General features: G+C 47.6%; 1 protein-coding gene across 1 annotated transcript in view; it reads right to left on the bottom strand.

Moving 5' to 3' along the window:
* Positions 1-15,180, bottom strand: part of LOC119432857 (phospholipid phosphatase-related protein type 5) — a 53,597-nt gene that overhangs the window by 28,975 nt on the left and 9,442 nt on the right. The window contains exons 2-7 of the mRNA XM_049659331.1: positions 13,483-13,698; positions 11,699-11,747; positions 11,576-11,630; positions 10,518-10,690; positions 5,525-5,687; positions 3,694-3,811 (exon numbers count right to left, since the gene is read on the bottom strand). Of these exons, the coding sequence (XP_049515288.1) occupies positions 3,694-3,811; positions 5,525-5,687; positions 10,518-10,690; positions 11,576-11,630; positions 11,699-11,747; positions 13,483-13,672 (748 nt within the window). The 5' untranslated portion in view covers positions 13,673-13,698. The remainder of the gene's footprint in view (positions 1-3,693; positions 3,812-5,524; positions 5,688-10,517; positions 10,691-11,575; positions 11,631-11,698; positions 11,748-13,482; positions 13,699-15,180) is intronic.

Below are 15,180 nucleotides of genomic sequence, written 5' to 3' on the forward strand. Positions count from 1 at the left end.
GGCGCAAAGCGTTAATGAACAAAATTGAATTTCTCGAAGTGAAATCCGTCAGAAAGATCGTAAAGTACGACTTAACCACAAGTTGCAGACGTGATAGTGTCGGATTGTAATTTGAATATACGAGAAAAAAGCCTGATAAGCAGCGAGGGATTTTTTAATGCTATCGCGTTCCACTCTTAAAGGCGAAGCTTAAGCGTCCTCCAAGTCTGATGGTGTTTCGCTGTACTTTATTCCCGTATTCGCTCGTAAATGCATCATGCCAGCGATTTCAATGAAACAATTGACTACATATCTTCGCTACACGCATCTACTACGCAGATGGTTTGTGCCAGAACAAAACCTTTACGTTTTTATGCCTGCAACGGCTGAGCCTACGTAATGCTCTCCGCGTTACGGTTCATAAGTTTACCTGCGATATGAGCGAATCACAAGCTTTGCTTTTTATACCTGCAGGAAGCCCGGTAGCGGTGCATTATTATTCCGCATTATTGTTTCATGCATCTGCAAATGTCCTCCTGATGGTGAGAATCGCCCAGCAGCTCCCGGACACCGTCCTCCCAATTGCTGTGTGCTTCGATGCACCACAATTTATACAGTTCGTGCTGCAGCGCTACAGGAATACACGCAGTGCACGAACTGTTTTTTACCGACCTCAAGAACATCGGCAGTCAGTATGCAGAATGCAAATAAACTACCACATACTGTATAGGACGTACCTAAAGATCCGCTTTTTTTTTTTTTTTCTAATGCGCGCTTCTTCTACTAGCATCTTCTCACGTAAAACGCGGAATTTCAAAAGACGCTGCGTGTGCTGAATTCACAGTTTTGCTGCGAACTTCTGGCAGAAGTATAAGGCATTAGTTGCCAAACGATGCCTGTGACACTAACTGAGCTAAATTAAGAGTAAAGTGCAACAAATTCCGTGGATAATAATTGTTTCTAGCGCATAATAAGATACCGACTGACAGCGCAGTGTGATTTTGTGATGAGGCCAGTGAATGCGTACAACGCCTACTCCTAGGCTGCAAAAAATACGCACCGTAAGAGGATGCGGGCAAGGTGTTTCATTTTAGCTGCACCAATTTTTTTTTTAAATCGCCTGTGGCAGATAGCACAATTACAATCCTTGATCTAAACTACTCGATGAGGCGGCCATTACTTCCACGACAAATCAAAGCGCCCAATTAAATAATTAAGATAATTACGCTAATGAACTTTTCAATTAATTATATTACGGCACATCTTTCAATCTACGAATTATAGCCGCGGAGTTCGCAAGGCGTATCCACTCGGAACGAATTCTGAGGACTGAACCAGTTTCGAAGTATTAATTTTCAAAGTGTCCGACAAAGGGCATGGGCGTTCCAGTTAACTTTTTGAGGAAAACGCTGTTTTATGCATTGAAGCACAAAGTTAACTGGAACGCCCATGCATTTCGTCGGTCACTTTTAAAATTAGTATCTCGAAACTGGTTCTGTCCTGAGAAGTCGTTTCGAGTGGATACGCCTTGCGAACTCCGCGGCTATGATTCGTAGATTGAAAGATGTGCCGTAAAATAATTGCCGTAATTATGTTAATTATTCAATTAGGCGTTTTGATTTCCCCTGTAAGTAATGGCCGCCTCATCAAGTAGTTTAGATCGAGGATTATAATTGTGCTATTCTTAAAAATTTGGTGCAGCTAAAGTGAAACACCCTGTATAAGGAAATGAGACAGTGCCGCAGTACACTATACTGCTGGCCCAGTAGTTGTGCCTGACCAGTGAGCGAATCTGATTGCGGCACTTTAATTGTCGGCAAGATGTTAGTATGTACTTGCCGATGTACTTCTTTTATTCAAGAGAATGCGTGCACGTTTGCGATGACCTCCGTTTGGGGCGACATGTCGAGCGTCTCTGGTGCGCGAGGCTTGTGTCAGTCGCCCTTTGAGCGATCATAAATTGTTTCTTTCCTGATTTCGTTTTTACCACTTAGGTAGCTACTGATACTATTGCCTCAGCCTCTCTGACTTTGCGTTTGACGTTCTTTGTTGCGACGCTGATAACGATCGCATTATTGCTGGTAAGCCTCCTAGTTCTTTCCCTCCACTGTGAGTCAATATCTTTCCCGTAGAAATTATGCATGTATTGCCGTGCTGTGCTATAGCGTGCTATATACGTACTACCGCGCTAAAAAGCGCCGCCGTTGTGTTTCAATCGCACCGAGTCGTAAAGTACCTGCGCCGCTGCTCGCCTGAGTTCGAAGCCCAGCAAAGCGACAGCCAAGGGACCGCCGCGCAATTAACAATACGTGCGCGACTTGGCACGTTGGATGCCGCTCTGAGGACGAGATGATGCAACGTTTATTGCCACGTTTGAAATGCAGTGCTCACCTGAGTGCGTAGGCGACCAGGGCGAGCGAGGCGAGCGCCACGGCCTCGGTGAGCGCCACGGGCAGCAGGCTCAGGTTGACGCGGTAAACGCGGACGCCGTCCACCGAGGAGGACGCCGAGGACGCCGCCATCGTGTCGTCCTCGGTCGCCACGTCCACTGGCACCTCGCCGTCCTGTACAATCGATATCGGTCAACATTTCTGCTTCCTCCGCACAGCCAGCATTTGTTTCATAATGAAATGTAAGCCGCTTGTAGCCCGAGTGTAGGTGTAGTGTACGCTCAACACACCACGCTTGGTCGAACGATTGCTATAGAGTACTTCGTTGTTTGGAGAGACTTTTCTCTGCTGACCTGGAATGGGTCTACTATCATATGCGCAGGTGGATCTACGGAAAAGAGTCCGTGAAAATAGGCGCTCTTCTCCTCAAGCCGCTCGTCTTGCTACTGGCTATACTTGTGCGGAGGAAACGTTGATTATGATAGTGAAATAATTAAATTGTTTTTCCCCGCACACGCAGCAGCAAAACGAGTGGCTGGGGGAGCTTGTTTGGAGCCTGTCGGCGTCGTGAGGACGGTGCAGAGCGACGCCACGAATGCAGTGCTGGCGGGTATTTGTCGAGAACACGTGCCGAAGTTGCGCGTTGTGGCGCGCAGCAATCCAAGTTGCCTGTTATAGGCTAGACAGCAGCAAGCTATAATATACACCTCTAGGAACCGACGACGAACACGAAACCTCGGGGAAGAGTGAGCGAACGCTTCTCTCTAAGATGAAATGGTATTACACTCCTGTATAGATAGATAGATAGATAGATAGATAGATAGATAGATAGATAGATAGATAGATAGATAGATAGATAGATAGATAGATAGATAGATAGATAGATAGATAGATAGATAGATAGATAGATAGATAGATAGTAGATAGATAGATAGATAGATAGATAGATTAGATAGATGATAGATAGATAGATAGATCGAATAGATAGATAGATAGATAGATAGATAGATAGATAGATAGATAGATAGATAGATAGATAGATTAGATAGATAGATAGATAGATAGATAAGAAGTAGAAGTAGATAGAAGATAGATAGATAGATAGATAGATAGATAGATAGATATACCGATACCTAGTTGGGCACATACCTAGTTACCCAGCGTTCAAGTTTCGGGCACAGACCCAGTCGCCCAAATAGTGGCGTAAAATACACACATACCTGGCAAGGTGGGCCATGAATGGTAATCGCATTAATGACCTCTGCACATTCACGGCTAAGCTCTCACCGGGGAACACTGTTCAGAGCAAGAGAGGCGCACTCGCCTGTGTTGCGCAGCAGCCTGCGCGTCAGCTGGTGCACCTTGCAGCCGACGCACCCGGCGCGGACCACCCTGCGGCCGCGCCGAGAGAAGGCCGCCAGCAACAGCTCGCCAACCACCATCTGCGCACGTAGTACTCAGAGCTCACTGACGGTCACCTGACAGTGCGACCACTGAAGCTGTGCATTTCGCTTATGGAATACGTCAGCCTTACCGGGAACGGAATTTCGGTGGGGCTGAACAGACGCAAGAACAATGACACTCGCGCCGACATGAGGTAAAAATGCTCGAGCCGCAAGTGCAGGCTGTGCGTGGGTGAAAAGCTCCGCAGAAGGAGCTGGCCAATCGGCTGTCATATCTTCTTTTCAGTCGCGCTCCGCAGAAGAAGAAAAAAGCGAGGAAAAAGAAGAAATTGTAATTTTTCGGTTCAGTTCCGGTTCACGGGAAAAATAACGCCTTTCTTTTATTTTTCTTTCTGCTTTCGGATCAATTCCGGCTACATGCCCCGGTTTAACGTCGTAATTTATATACGCAGAACAGAGGAACGCTCACTGTCTCTGCCGTTTAGGCGAGAAACCGACGACCAATGCCAAACCCCAGGGAGGTAGGAGAAGAAATATTGCTTCGCTTTAAAGGGGCCCTGGCATGGTATTTTCGACAATTCACTCTTTTTTTTTTGTCTGTTATATGAAGATCCTAGAGCTCTAAACCCTATAAAACGTAGTAGCAAGCCGGAGCACCATAAATAATTTAATATAATAGCTTTTCTACAGCCAGTTGCCGGCTTAGTTTCCCAGAAGGATACTGTGTCATGACGTTTCGTCGCAGTATGTGGTCACGTATGTGACATTACAGCGTGCAGGACACTCGCTCCGGCTCGCTCGCTACATCGGGAATGAATCGCAGCATCTGAGGCGCAATGCCCTGCTCCCACATACTGTGCCCTGACGACACCACACAGTATCCTCATGGAGACTAAACTAGCTGTAGAAAATTTGTTGTTATTAGCGGCACTTTGAGGCTTGTCGCGATTTTTTCTAGGTTTTAGAGATGTCGGACTATCCGACTTAACGCAAGAAACGAATAGTCGAAAATGTCATGTCAGCACCGCTTCAGAATAAGTTGAGCTGTGGTACCAATGTGCAGTCACAAAAATAAAATGAAAAAAGAAAGAAAAAGCACGAGAGAAGGGAATGACAATAAGAAACCCTCGTACCGTGAGCGGAGCTCTGGGCCGGTATTTTGTAGCGATGCGTTATGCTTTATTCGATACTAGTCTTATTTATCATTCACCGCTCACGGCCGCCTGATCCCGTCGATAACTCGAGCGGACCGGCGCTCTGACCAATGACGAAGCACGAAAATGGCGAAAAGGCATTAGCATCGGAAAGGCATCGCTACAGAATACCGGCCCTGGTAAGCCAGAAGAGACGCAAAAACGAATGGTGACGTCACCTTGCAGTTCGCGCACTAGCCCTCCGTGGCGGAATGCGTCTGCCGGGGCCTGTAGTTAACTTTCAGAACTGCAAGATGGACTACATATACTGTTTTCTAAATGAGCCAAAGCGCAAACTCGGCAATTTTCGAGATTGCGCCACAGTGCCTCAGATATGGGAAAATACATTACCGCTAAATTTTCAAGAAGTGGAAGTTTAGGAATTCACTCTCTCTTCTCTAATGAACACCTTTCCGAGCATTTGTTGAAGATGAGAGTTTTGAAACGATCATTCTAAAATTGTTTGGTGTTTATCTCATGCAGTGGGGGGGAGTGTTCTAGGCAATGATTTGTTCATTCGGTGGCTACAGACAGGCCAGGACACCATGTCCCGACTGACCGTGACGAATGGCAGGGCGACGCAGGCAGCGTACAGCGCGGCCGGACTGAGCAGTGCCATGGCGAGCGAGTCCTCGGCGGCCTGCGGCCTCTGGGGCCACGAGAGGTCGGGGTCGTCGCAGCGGAACAGCCGCTCCGTCAGCGGCACCGGCAACCAGCCTACCCTGCGCGTGGTAGATTGCATGGCTGTCACTAGCAGAACAATGCATGCAATTCACAGAAACGTTTTACAGCGAAGCTCTATTCCTCTACTCCCCGATGCATCTGTCGTGTCCGTGGGCAAACACTCAACCAATCAGCGGGAGACGCGCCGCTGGGTTCCTTGCAGCACCACCAGATGGCGCTCGCCTCCACGCATCCGCGGCAGCGCCGGCCGTGCGGGGGGAATAAAAAAAAAGAACCAGAAAGCTTCCCTTCGCGCACAGCGTTCGCCGCAAACGTTTCCCGGTAAAGATTACCGTTGCATAATTTGCAGTTGCCAAGCGGCAACTGTAGCATACAAAGCAGGGAGTGACGTAAGTACACTTTCGTACGTGAAAGAAGAATCCGTCTAGCAGCTGATTTGTGTTGTGGCAGTGCTATGGAAAGGCCGCGTGTAGTAAGGACTCCTGAAGAGCAGCGTGCGTACGAGGCACGGCGAAAGTGTGATCAAGAGTAACGGCGCAAGCCAAGTCGCAGGCCGCTGAGGTAAAGTGCATGTCGCCATGCGAATAATTTCAAGCTAAGTCGCAATGGGTAATCGTTCTAAGTGCCGTTTACAGCTTCGCTGTCCAACCACCTTCATAGCGTGGATTGAAGACCTTTTTTTTTTTTTTTTTCTCAGAGCAGCCTGCCAACCTCTGTTCGCAGTATCTCGTGATGGTCCTGAATGAAAGGCCGCCAGTCGAGTCGTCTTTCGCAGCATTTATATTATGCGCCACATAAACCAATGCTCCTGTTCACTGGCATGCCACGGTTTGCATAGGAATGAGTGTAGAGTGACGCGTCAAACAAAAAAAAAAAAAATTGGAGGACGCTTAAGCTTCGCCTTTAAGAGTGGAACGCGATGGCGTTATCGGGCCCCGTTCGCATCGCATTTTTTCTTAATGAGTAGGCTTCACTACAACACACAACGTGAGAAAGCCAGCTTACAGAGACCAAGCTTACAGCGATCCCCTACAGTCGGCTTCACTTTTGAACACAAATGCATTGCTGGGAAGACATCTTTACAGGGGCAAAATAAGCCGCCTTATATCGAAATGTGAAGGCCCTAGAACCACTTTTTTATTATTTTATTCATTGTTTGCTGTTGCCCCGAGGCGCGCGCGTGTCCAAAAATTTGGAGGAAGCTTAAGCTTCGCCTTCAAGAGTGGAACCCGACAGCATTCAAAGATCACTGAATGCTTGTCAGGCTTCCCGGCAACTGGAGCTTTCTGTTTTCTCCACCTTCGCCTCTGCGCGCCGCTACCGTTTTACGCTGCTGTAGAGTTCCTGTATATGCTCCCTACCTTTAGTGGCATATACAGTAACTCTACACTGCTGAGTAGGCGAGCGCCGTCTGGATGGGCTTTTCGCAAGTAACATACCCGAGCGCGCCGCTGTTCGTATGGTAGAAATGCTGGCAAAAGGGGTTTGAGTTTCCTCGTACCAGAATTATGTTTTCTCGTACATTCAAATTACAATCCGACGCTGTCAGGTCTGTAGGTTGTAGTTAAGTCGTACTTTACGATTTTTCTGAGGGATTTTACTTTGACAAATTCAATTTTAGTTCACTAACGCCTTGCGCCACGCGGAGGGCCTGTGTGGTCGGGGTGGTTGAATTTCCCCACCACGGACCCTGATGCTTACGCCGGCACCGACACCGGATTTTCTGCGACACGGCGTCCTTAACGCTCTCGCGTTAATAAGGAACCACCTTTCAGGGCATCGTGTGACGGCGTCAGAGAGCTGCGGCAGCGCCCTGTGCCCTCCAGGAAGAGGGTGCGATTCAGGAGCAGTGAGAGGAATTTTCCGTAAGACACTATATGAGAGGAGAAAGTTTCGTCAGCATTCTTCGTCGCCTTGCAGGAATCGGATGGGGAGATACATTACCTCTGATAATCGTTCACGGTGCGGTTTCTCGACAAAACATAGCGTATTATTCTGCTTCAGTGCTCCATGTGTTGTCACTTATACTAATGAACAAACTGTTGAACGAATAATAATTATAGCCAAAGGACTGCGCATATATGTCAGGGCGTAGCTCGGGTTCTTGCCAGCGCTTTTGGTATTACCAGGTCTTATTATAGACAACGTCTGTGCCCGCTACGATATATGTCAAAATGTGTCGCCATCATTTTTTGCTTGGGAATTCACCATGTTTAGTTTTTGTCAAGCTGTTCGGATCAAAACGCGGCGCATTTGCACGAGGCTACCGTTCAATGCAGAAACCTTCTGCTTCTTCTGAAACATTGAACTGCGGACACCGTCACCTTTAACGCGACAGCGTTAAAGGCCCCGTGCAGCAGAAAATCCGGCGTCGGTGTCGGCGTCGGTGTGCATCGGCGTCTGGCGGAAATAATCATGCCGAACCACATCATCCCGAACCACCCCGAACCACCCCGACCACACAGGCCTTCCGCGTGGCGCAAAGCGTTAATGAACAAAATTGAATTTCTCGAAGTGAAATCCGTCAGAAAGATCGTAAAGTACGACTTAACCACAAGTTGCAGACGTGATAGTGTCGGATTGTAATTTGAATATACGAGAAAAAAGCCTGATAAGCAGCGAGGGATTTTTTAATGCTATCGCGTTCCACTCTTAAAGGCGAAGCTTAAGCGTCCTCCAAGTCTGATGGTGTTTCGCTGTACTTTATTCCCGTATTCGCTCGTAAATGCATCATGCCAGCGATTTCAATGAAACAATTAACTACATATCTTCGCTACACGCATCTACTACGCAGATGGTTTGTGCCAGAACAAAACCTTTACGTTTTTATGCCTGCAACGGCTGAGCCTACGTAATGCTCTCCGCGTTACGGTTCATAAGTTTACCTGCGATATGAGCGAATCACAAGCTTTGCTTTTTATACCTGCAGGAAGCCCGGTAGCGGTGCATTATTATTCCGCATTATTGTTTCATGCATCTGCAAATGTCCTCCTGATGGTGAGAATCGCCCAGCAGCTCCCGGACACCGTCCTCCCAATTGTTGTGTGCTTCGATGCACCACAATTTATACAGTTCGTGCTGCAGCGCGACAGGAATACACGCAGTGCACGAACTGTTTTTTACCGACCTCAAGAACATCGGCAGTCAGTATGCAGAATGCAAATAAACTACCACATACTGTATAGGACGTACCTAAAGATCCGCTTTTTTTTTTTTTCTAATGCGCACTTCTTCTACTAGCATCTTCTCACGTAAAACGCGGAATTTCAAAAGACGCTGCGTGTGCTGAATTCACAGTTTTGCTGCGAACTTCTGGCAGAAGTATAAGGCATTAGTTGCCAAACGATGCCTGTGACACTAACTGAGCTAAATTAAGAGTAAAGTGCAACAAATTCCGTGGATAATAATTGTTTCTAGCGCATAATAAGATACCGACTGACAGCGCAGTGTGATTTTGTGATGAGGCCAGTGAATGCGTACAACGCCTACTCCTAGGCTGCAAAAAATACGCACCGTAAGAGGATGCGGGCAAGGTGTGTTTCATTTTAGCTGCACCAATTTTTTTTTTAAATCGCCTGTGGCAGATAGCACAATTACAATCCTTGATCTAAACTACTCGATGAGGCGGCCATTACTTCCACGACAAATCAAAGCGCCCAATTAAATAATTAAGATAATTACACTAATGAACTTTTCAATTAATTATATTACGGCACATCTTTCAATCTACGAATTATAGCCGCGGAGTTCGCAAGGCGTATCCACTCGGAACGAATTCTGAGGACTGAACCAGTTTCGAAGTATTAATTTTCAAAGTGTCCGACAAAGGGCATGGGCGTTCCAGTTAACTTTTTGAGGAAAACGCTGTTTTATGCATTGAAGCACAAAGTTAACTGGAACGCCCATGCATTTCGTCGGTCACTTTTAAAATTAGTATCTCGAAACTGGTTCTGTCCTGAGAAGTCGTTTCGAGTGGATACGCCTTGCGAACTCCGCGGCTATGATTCGTAGATTGAAAGATGTGCCGTAAAATAATTGCCGTAATTATGTTAATTATTCAATTAGGCGTTTTGATTTCCCCTGTAAGTAATGGCCGCCTCATCGAGTAGTTTAGATCGAGGATTATAATTGTGCTATTCTTAAAAATTTGGTGCAGCTAAAGTGAAACACCCTGTATAAGGAAATGAGACAGTGCCGCAGTACACTATACTGCTGGCCCAGTAGTTGTGCCTGACCAGTGAGCGAATCTGATTGCGGCACTTTAATTGTCGGCAAGATGTTAGTATGTACTTGCCGATGTGCTTCTTTTTATTCAAGAGAATGCGTGCACGTTTGCGATGACCTCCGTTTGGGGCGACATGTCGAGCGTCTCTGGTGCGCGAGGCTTGTGTCAGTCGCCCTTTGAGCGATCATAAATTGTTTCTTTCCTGATTTCGTTTTTACCACTTAAGTAGCTACTGATACTATTGCCTCAGCCTCTCTGACTTTGCGTTTGACGTTCTTTGTTGCGACGCTGATAACGATCGCATTATTGCTGGTAAGCCTCCTAGTTCTTTCCCTCCACTGTGAGTCAATATCTTTCCCGTAGAAATTATGCATGTATTGCCGTGCTGTGCTATAGCGTGCTATATACGTACTACCGCGCTAAAAAGCGCCGCCGTTGTGTTTCAATCGCACCGAGTCGTAAAGTACCTGCGCCGCTGCTCGCCTGAGTTCGAAGCCCAGCAAAGCGACAGCCAAGGGACGCCGCGCAATTAACAATACGTGCGCGACTTGGCACGTTGGATGCCGCTCTGAGGACGAGATGATGCAACGTTTATTGCCACGTTTGAAATGCTTGCCTGACTGAGGCACCACGCAGTGCTCACCTGAGTGCGTAGGCGACCAGGGCGAGCGAGGCGAGCGCCACGGCCTCGGTGAGCGCCACGGGCAGCAGGCTCAGGTTGACGCGGTAAACGCGGACGCCGTCCACCGAGGAGGACGCCGAGGACGCCGCCATCGTGTCGTCCTCGGTCGCCACGTCCACTGGCACCTCGCCGTCCTGTACAATCGATATCGGTCAACATTTCTGCTTCCTCCGCACAGCCAGCATTTGTTTCATAATGAAATGTAAGCCGCTTGTAGCCCGAGTGTAGGTGTAGTGTACGCTCAACACACCACGCTTGGTCGAACGATTGCTATAGAGTACTTCGTTGTTTGGAGAGACTTTTCTCTGCTGACCTGGAATGGGTCTACTATCATATGCGCAGGTGGATCTACGGAAAAGAGTCCGTGAAAATAGGCGCTCTTCTCCTCAAGCCGCTCGTCTTGCTACTGGCTATACTTGTGCGGAGGAAACGTTGATTATGATAGTGAAATAATTAAATTGTTTTTCCCCGCACACGCAGCAGCAAAACGAGTGGCTGGGGGAGCTTGTTTGGAGCCTGTCGGCGTCGTGAGGACGGTGCAGAGCGACGCCACGAATGCAGTGCTGGCGGGTATTTGTCGAGAACACGTGCCGAAGTTGCGCGTTGTGGCGCGCAGCAATCCAAGTTGCCTGTTATAGGCTAGACAGCAGCAAGCTATAATATACACCTCTAGGAACCGACGACGAACACGAAACCTCGGGGAAGAGTGAGCGAACGCTTCTCTCTAAGATGAAATGGTATTACACTCCTGTATGACGCTGGACAGTACACAGCCGTGCTACGGGCACATGCGTCCCATAAGAATCCTTCACCATTTTCCTATTTTGAGAGGAGGCAGGGTTATGGGAGACCTGCCGAACGCTCACAGATTGGTCAGCAACTTGGTCAACTGTATTTGTCGTTGCCTGGAGGACGTGCTCCACATCTCGGTACACAAAATGTGCGCTCTATGTAGCTTTCGGAGCACTGTTCGTGCAACAAATTACGGCTCAAAGAAAGAAAGCGAAGGCAATGCTCACTTTGATCGCCTTCAGGGAGTCGTCCAGCGACGAAGAGGCAGTGTTGTTTGCCTGACTGGAGTACATGCTTGAGCCAGTGGTATCAGCCAGGTGAAATCACACCGCCTAGACATGCACCCTTACTTTATTTTCTTTAAGCGAAGACCTCCAAGACAGTCGGCCAGTCGTCGTTCTGAAACAATGTCAAAGACGTTCACGGCACTCTTTACGCACGCACGCTGTAATCCACGAGGGTGGCGATGTTAGCATACACCTTGGCTAAAGCTGGCTGAGCACAGGGAAACACCAGAAGGCACGCAGGACGCACAGGCGATGTTGGGTGTTTGCCGGCGCTCAACCACCTTTAGGCACGTTGAAAGCCTGCCAATTATTAGCGTACGTGTTATAAGGGCAACGTTTTTGGTGAAACATTGGGGGAAATATACAGTTTAAGCTGGTATACTCGTGCTGTGTCAACGCACGAGATGGACCCGCCGTGGTGGCTTAGCGGATATGGCATTGCGCTGCTATGCACAATGCCATGCCAATGATCAAATGTCATGCCAATGATCAAAAGTGCAAGGACGCCCGTGAGCCGTGCATTGGGCGCACGTTAAAGATCCACAGATGGTCAAAATTATTCCAGAGTCCTCACTACGGTGTGCATCATAATCAGATAGTGGTTTGGCTCGTAAAACTCCGGGTTGCTTTTATTATTCTTTTTAACGCACGAGAAGGCATGCTTTGCTGACGTAAAGCTTGTTTCTCCGCGTTAAGGGTATGCTTACAGAAAAGCCAGCTCTCAGTGATTAAAATTCGCAAGCGTGTTGGTTGGCGTGTTTGCGCACATTTATTTTCCCTACACTATTTGAAAATTATAAATCACCTGTGCACGCATGAATTACGTATCCAGCATAGCTTATTTATTATAATGATTGATCTTTAACCTTGAAAGCACTGTGTATAAGGGGCGGCTTTAACTGAATTATAGCAGCGCCCAAGCCGTAACCGCTCAAGAGATTTAGAGCAGTGCAAGTCCCCGCGGGAAAAACTACGAGGTGGAGAACGTCTGCTCGCAATGACTCACTTGCCAATTCTGAGAGCAGACTGGTCAATACACCCCGTCGCGGAGCCTCGCCTATGTGAGCGCCGTCTGCTGCCCTGGCGGCGTAGCATTCTATTCGCCGTGCGTGCTTGTGACGGACGTGTCTGTGCAAACTCACGCATCGTATAAATGCTCGTTTTGTCGCCCTAGATATATCCCACCGCGTGCGTCTGACACAGATCATCACATCTTAGCCGCAGAGAAGAACCTGGCAACAAGGCTCAATTTTGAATCTTTAATCATTCAAACCACAATTAACGCAATAAACAGATCATTTGGCTTCCTCAATCGCGCGTACGCCCGAAGTTTGCGTCGTGTGACCAAGAACACAGGAACCTTACGAGTAGACGTCTTTGCATTAATTGTGAACAAGGGATCCGTGTTCTGATCTCGGAACGTGCATTTATTTAGACTACGGTGAGTGAGCTATTTCTTTCCTAAACAATGATTTTACCTGACCAGGCGGTCGAACCCTGGACCACAATATCGCACAGAGTATAGTCTTTTGCTCCGAGTGATCCTTCGTGTAGTTTCTGTCATTTCTTTCCTCGGACTTAATAAATAAATAAAAGATGGCACGTGGATATGACCGTCTACGACTACCTAAAAGCAACGCATTTCCCCGCCTGTGTTTCAAGTCATCAATCTGCGATATGAAACAGCAAGTCAGCAGAGCCGAGCAAGGCAAGTCTGTCTGGTCGACTTTGATCACAAGCGCACGGCATTATATATACAGGGCGTCGACCTTTGCCATTTGGGATGAAAAAGCTTAACATCGGCCGGCCAAGTTTACCGAGAGTAGTGAGAGCGGAAAGAGGACTACCTTTAGTGCAGGCAATTCTTGAAGAGGAGTACGAGCTGTCGCCAAGCACAACAACCGGGGAGCACCAAGAGCGGAGATGCCCACAGCAACAGCTCGGCGTCGGTGGCGGCGCGCAGCCGGTCTCTGGCAGGCACGCGCACCTTCCGCGTGTGCGTTTACTCCTTTGTGCTTGGAGGGGCCTCGCACGCATGCGCGGTGAATGAATAGTGTTCGGCCCTGCGGCGAGTCAGTGGTTACCAAACAACCTCAACAAGCATACGAGCTTCTTCGCCACAATTTGGTCTAAAACTCTGCAGCTTACGTATTGTCGCGCCACCCGTGGTAGCAAATTGAACCATCAAGTGCAGCCAAATTGCCTCTACTGGGTCTATTAAAGAAATAGTGACTGCTCATTTCTTGTTCCTAGGTGGCTCAAACATCGGCTTGATTAAAAATATTGTGGGGATCCCCTTCTATATTGTCACCGTAGTATAGTCATTTCTTTTAATCCGCTTAGAGTAGTATGTTCTAGATGAAAATTTCTACCAGGGGCTCGTTTATTAAGTTATAAGAACACCACTGAAGTATTTTTATTCTGAATATTTAGTCATTCGATGATAGGCGTGCCACCACCATATAAAGCTCCGTGGCTAAACATGTTAACCTCAATACTCTTTTTTGGAAAATTATGTCATTGCTTGGGTGAAATCCGGAATTCACATTTTGCCAGAATACCTTTATCTTATAGGATTACCAAGTGGTTCGTTATGAGAAAAGAAAAGGTTGGCGCTATCTTCTGCAGCCCTTGAGAAAGCACGACTCAGCGCCAATTAGAGGACATAAGCAGGCAGGTTTCACATAACACCCCCAGAGGAGAGGGCTACCGGCCAACAGGTTGTGTCAAAATCCACGTCCACCGTGTTACGGTGGCTAGACACCGTAGCCGTGTCCGCGCCCCTGTCCTTTGGATTGAAAATGCGGATCTTAAAGGCTACGCTTTTTTTCTGAATGCATGCCGCGGATGCAATAGGCATACTGCGCATTGTTACGCGGCGCCACCGGATAGATAGATGGATGCTAGCGTCCCCTTTGAAACTGGGCGGTTAGTTGCGCCACTGAGCACTTGTTCTTATTTTGCCTAATGTACATCCTATATTTTTTTAAAAAAAAAGAACACACACACGCAGAGAATTTCCAGCATGAAACTTTCTGAATCATTATTGGGAACTTTGTATTTGTACGCCTCCGTTGTAAGTAGTCTCCCTACTTTTCTGCCACCAAACCTCCGATCACCTCTTACTAATGTATGTTGTGGACATGTTTACTTTCCCCCTTTTATCCCTGAAACCAAGGGAGGCCAGAGGAGCCTAAACCGACAGCAGGGGATCTTGACATTCTAATAAATGACGTTCCATTGTCTCCCTAGCTTTACCGCAGCAAGCACATGCTTCTTCTTTGGTGTACCTCGCTTTATAACTGGATGGATGGATGGATGGATGGATGAGGCTGAACCCTTTAAATCGGGCGGTGGCATACGCCACCTAGCCATGGCTATTAACATAATTTGTACTTTGTGGTGGGTGAAATTTCACCCCTGCCTTAATTTTATCCACCAATCAGATAACCTCTGTTTGGTTATTTCTACCCGCTTAAAGTCTATTTTGCCTTCACTGTCCCTAAACCCCAATGCTTTGAAAAAATCAGCCCCGTTGCCTTGCA

This window comes from Dermacentor silvarum, chromosome 11, assembly GCF_013339745.2.
Source record: "Dermacentor silvarum isolate Dsil-2018 chromosome 11, BIME_Dsil_1.4, whole genome shotgun sequence".
Lineage (NCBI taxonomy): Eukaryota > Metazoa > Arthropoda > Arachnida > Ixodida > Ixodidae > Dermacentor > Dermacentor silvarum.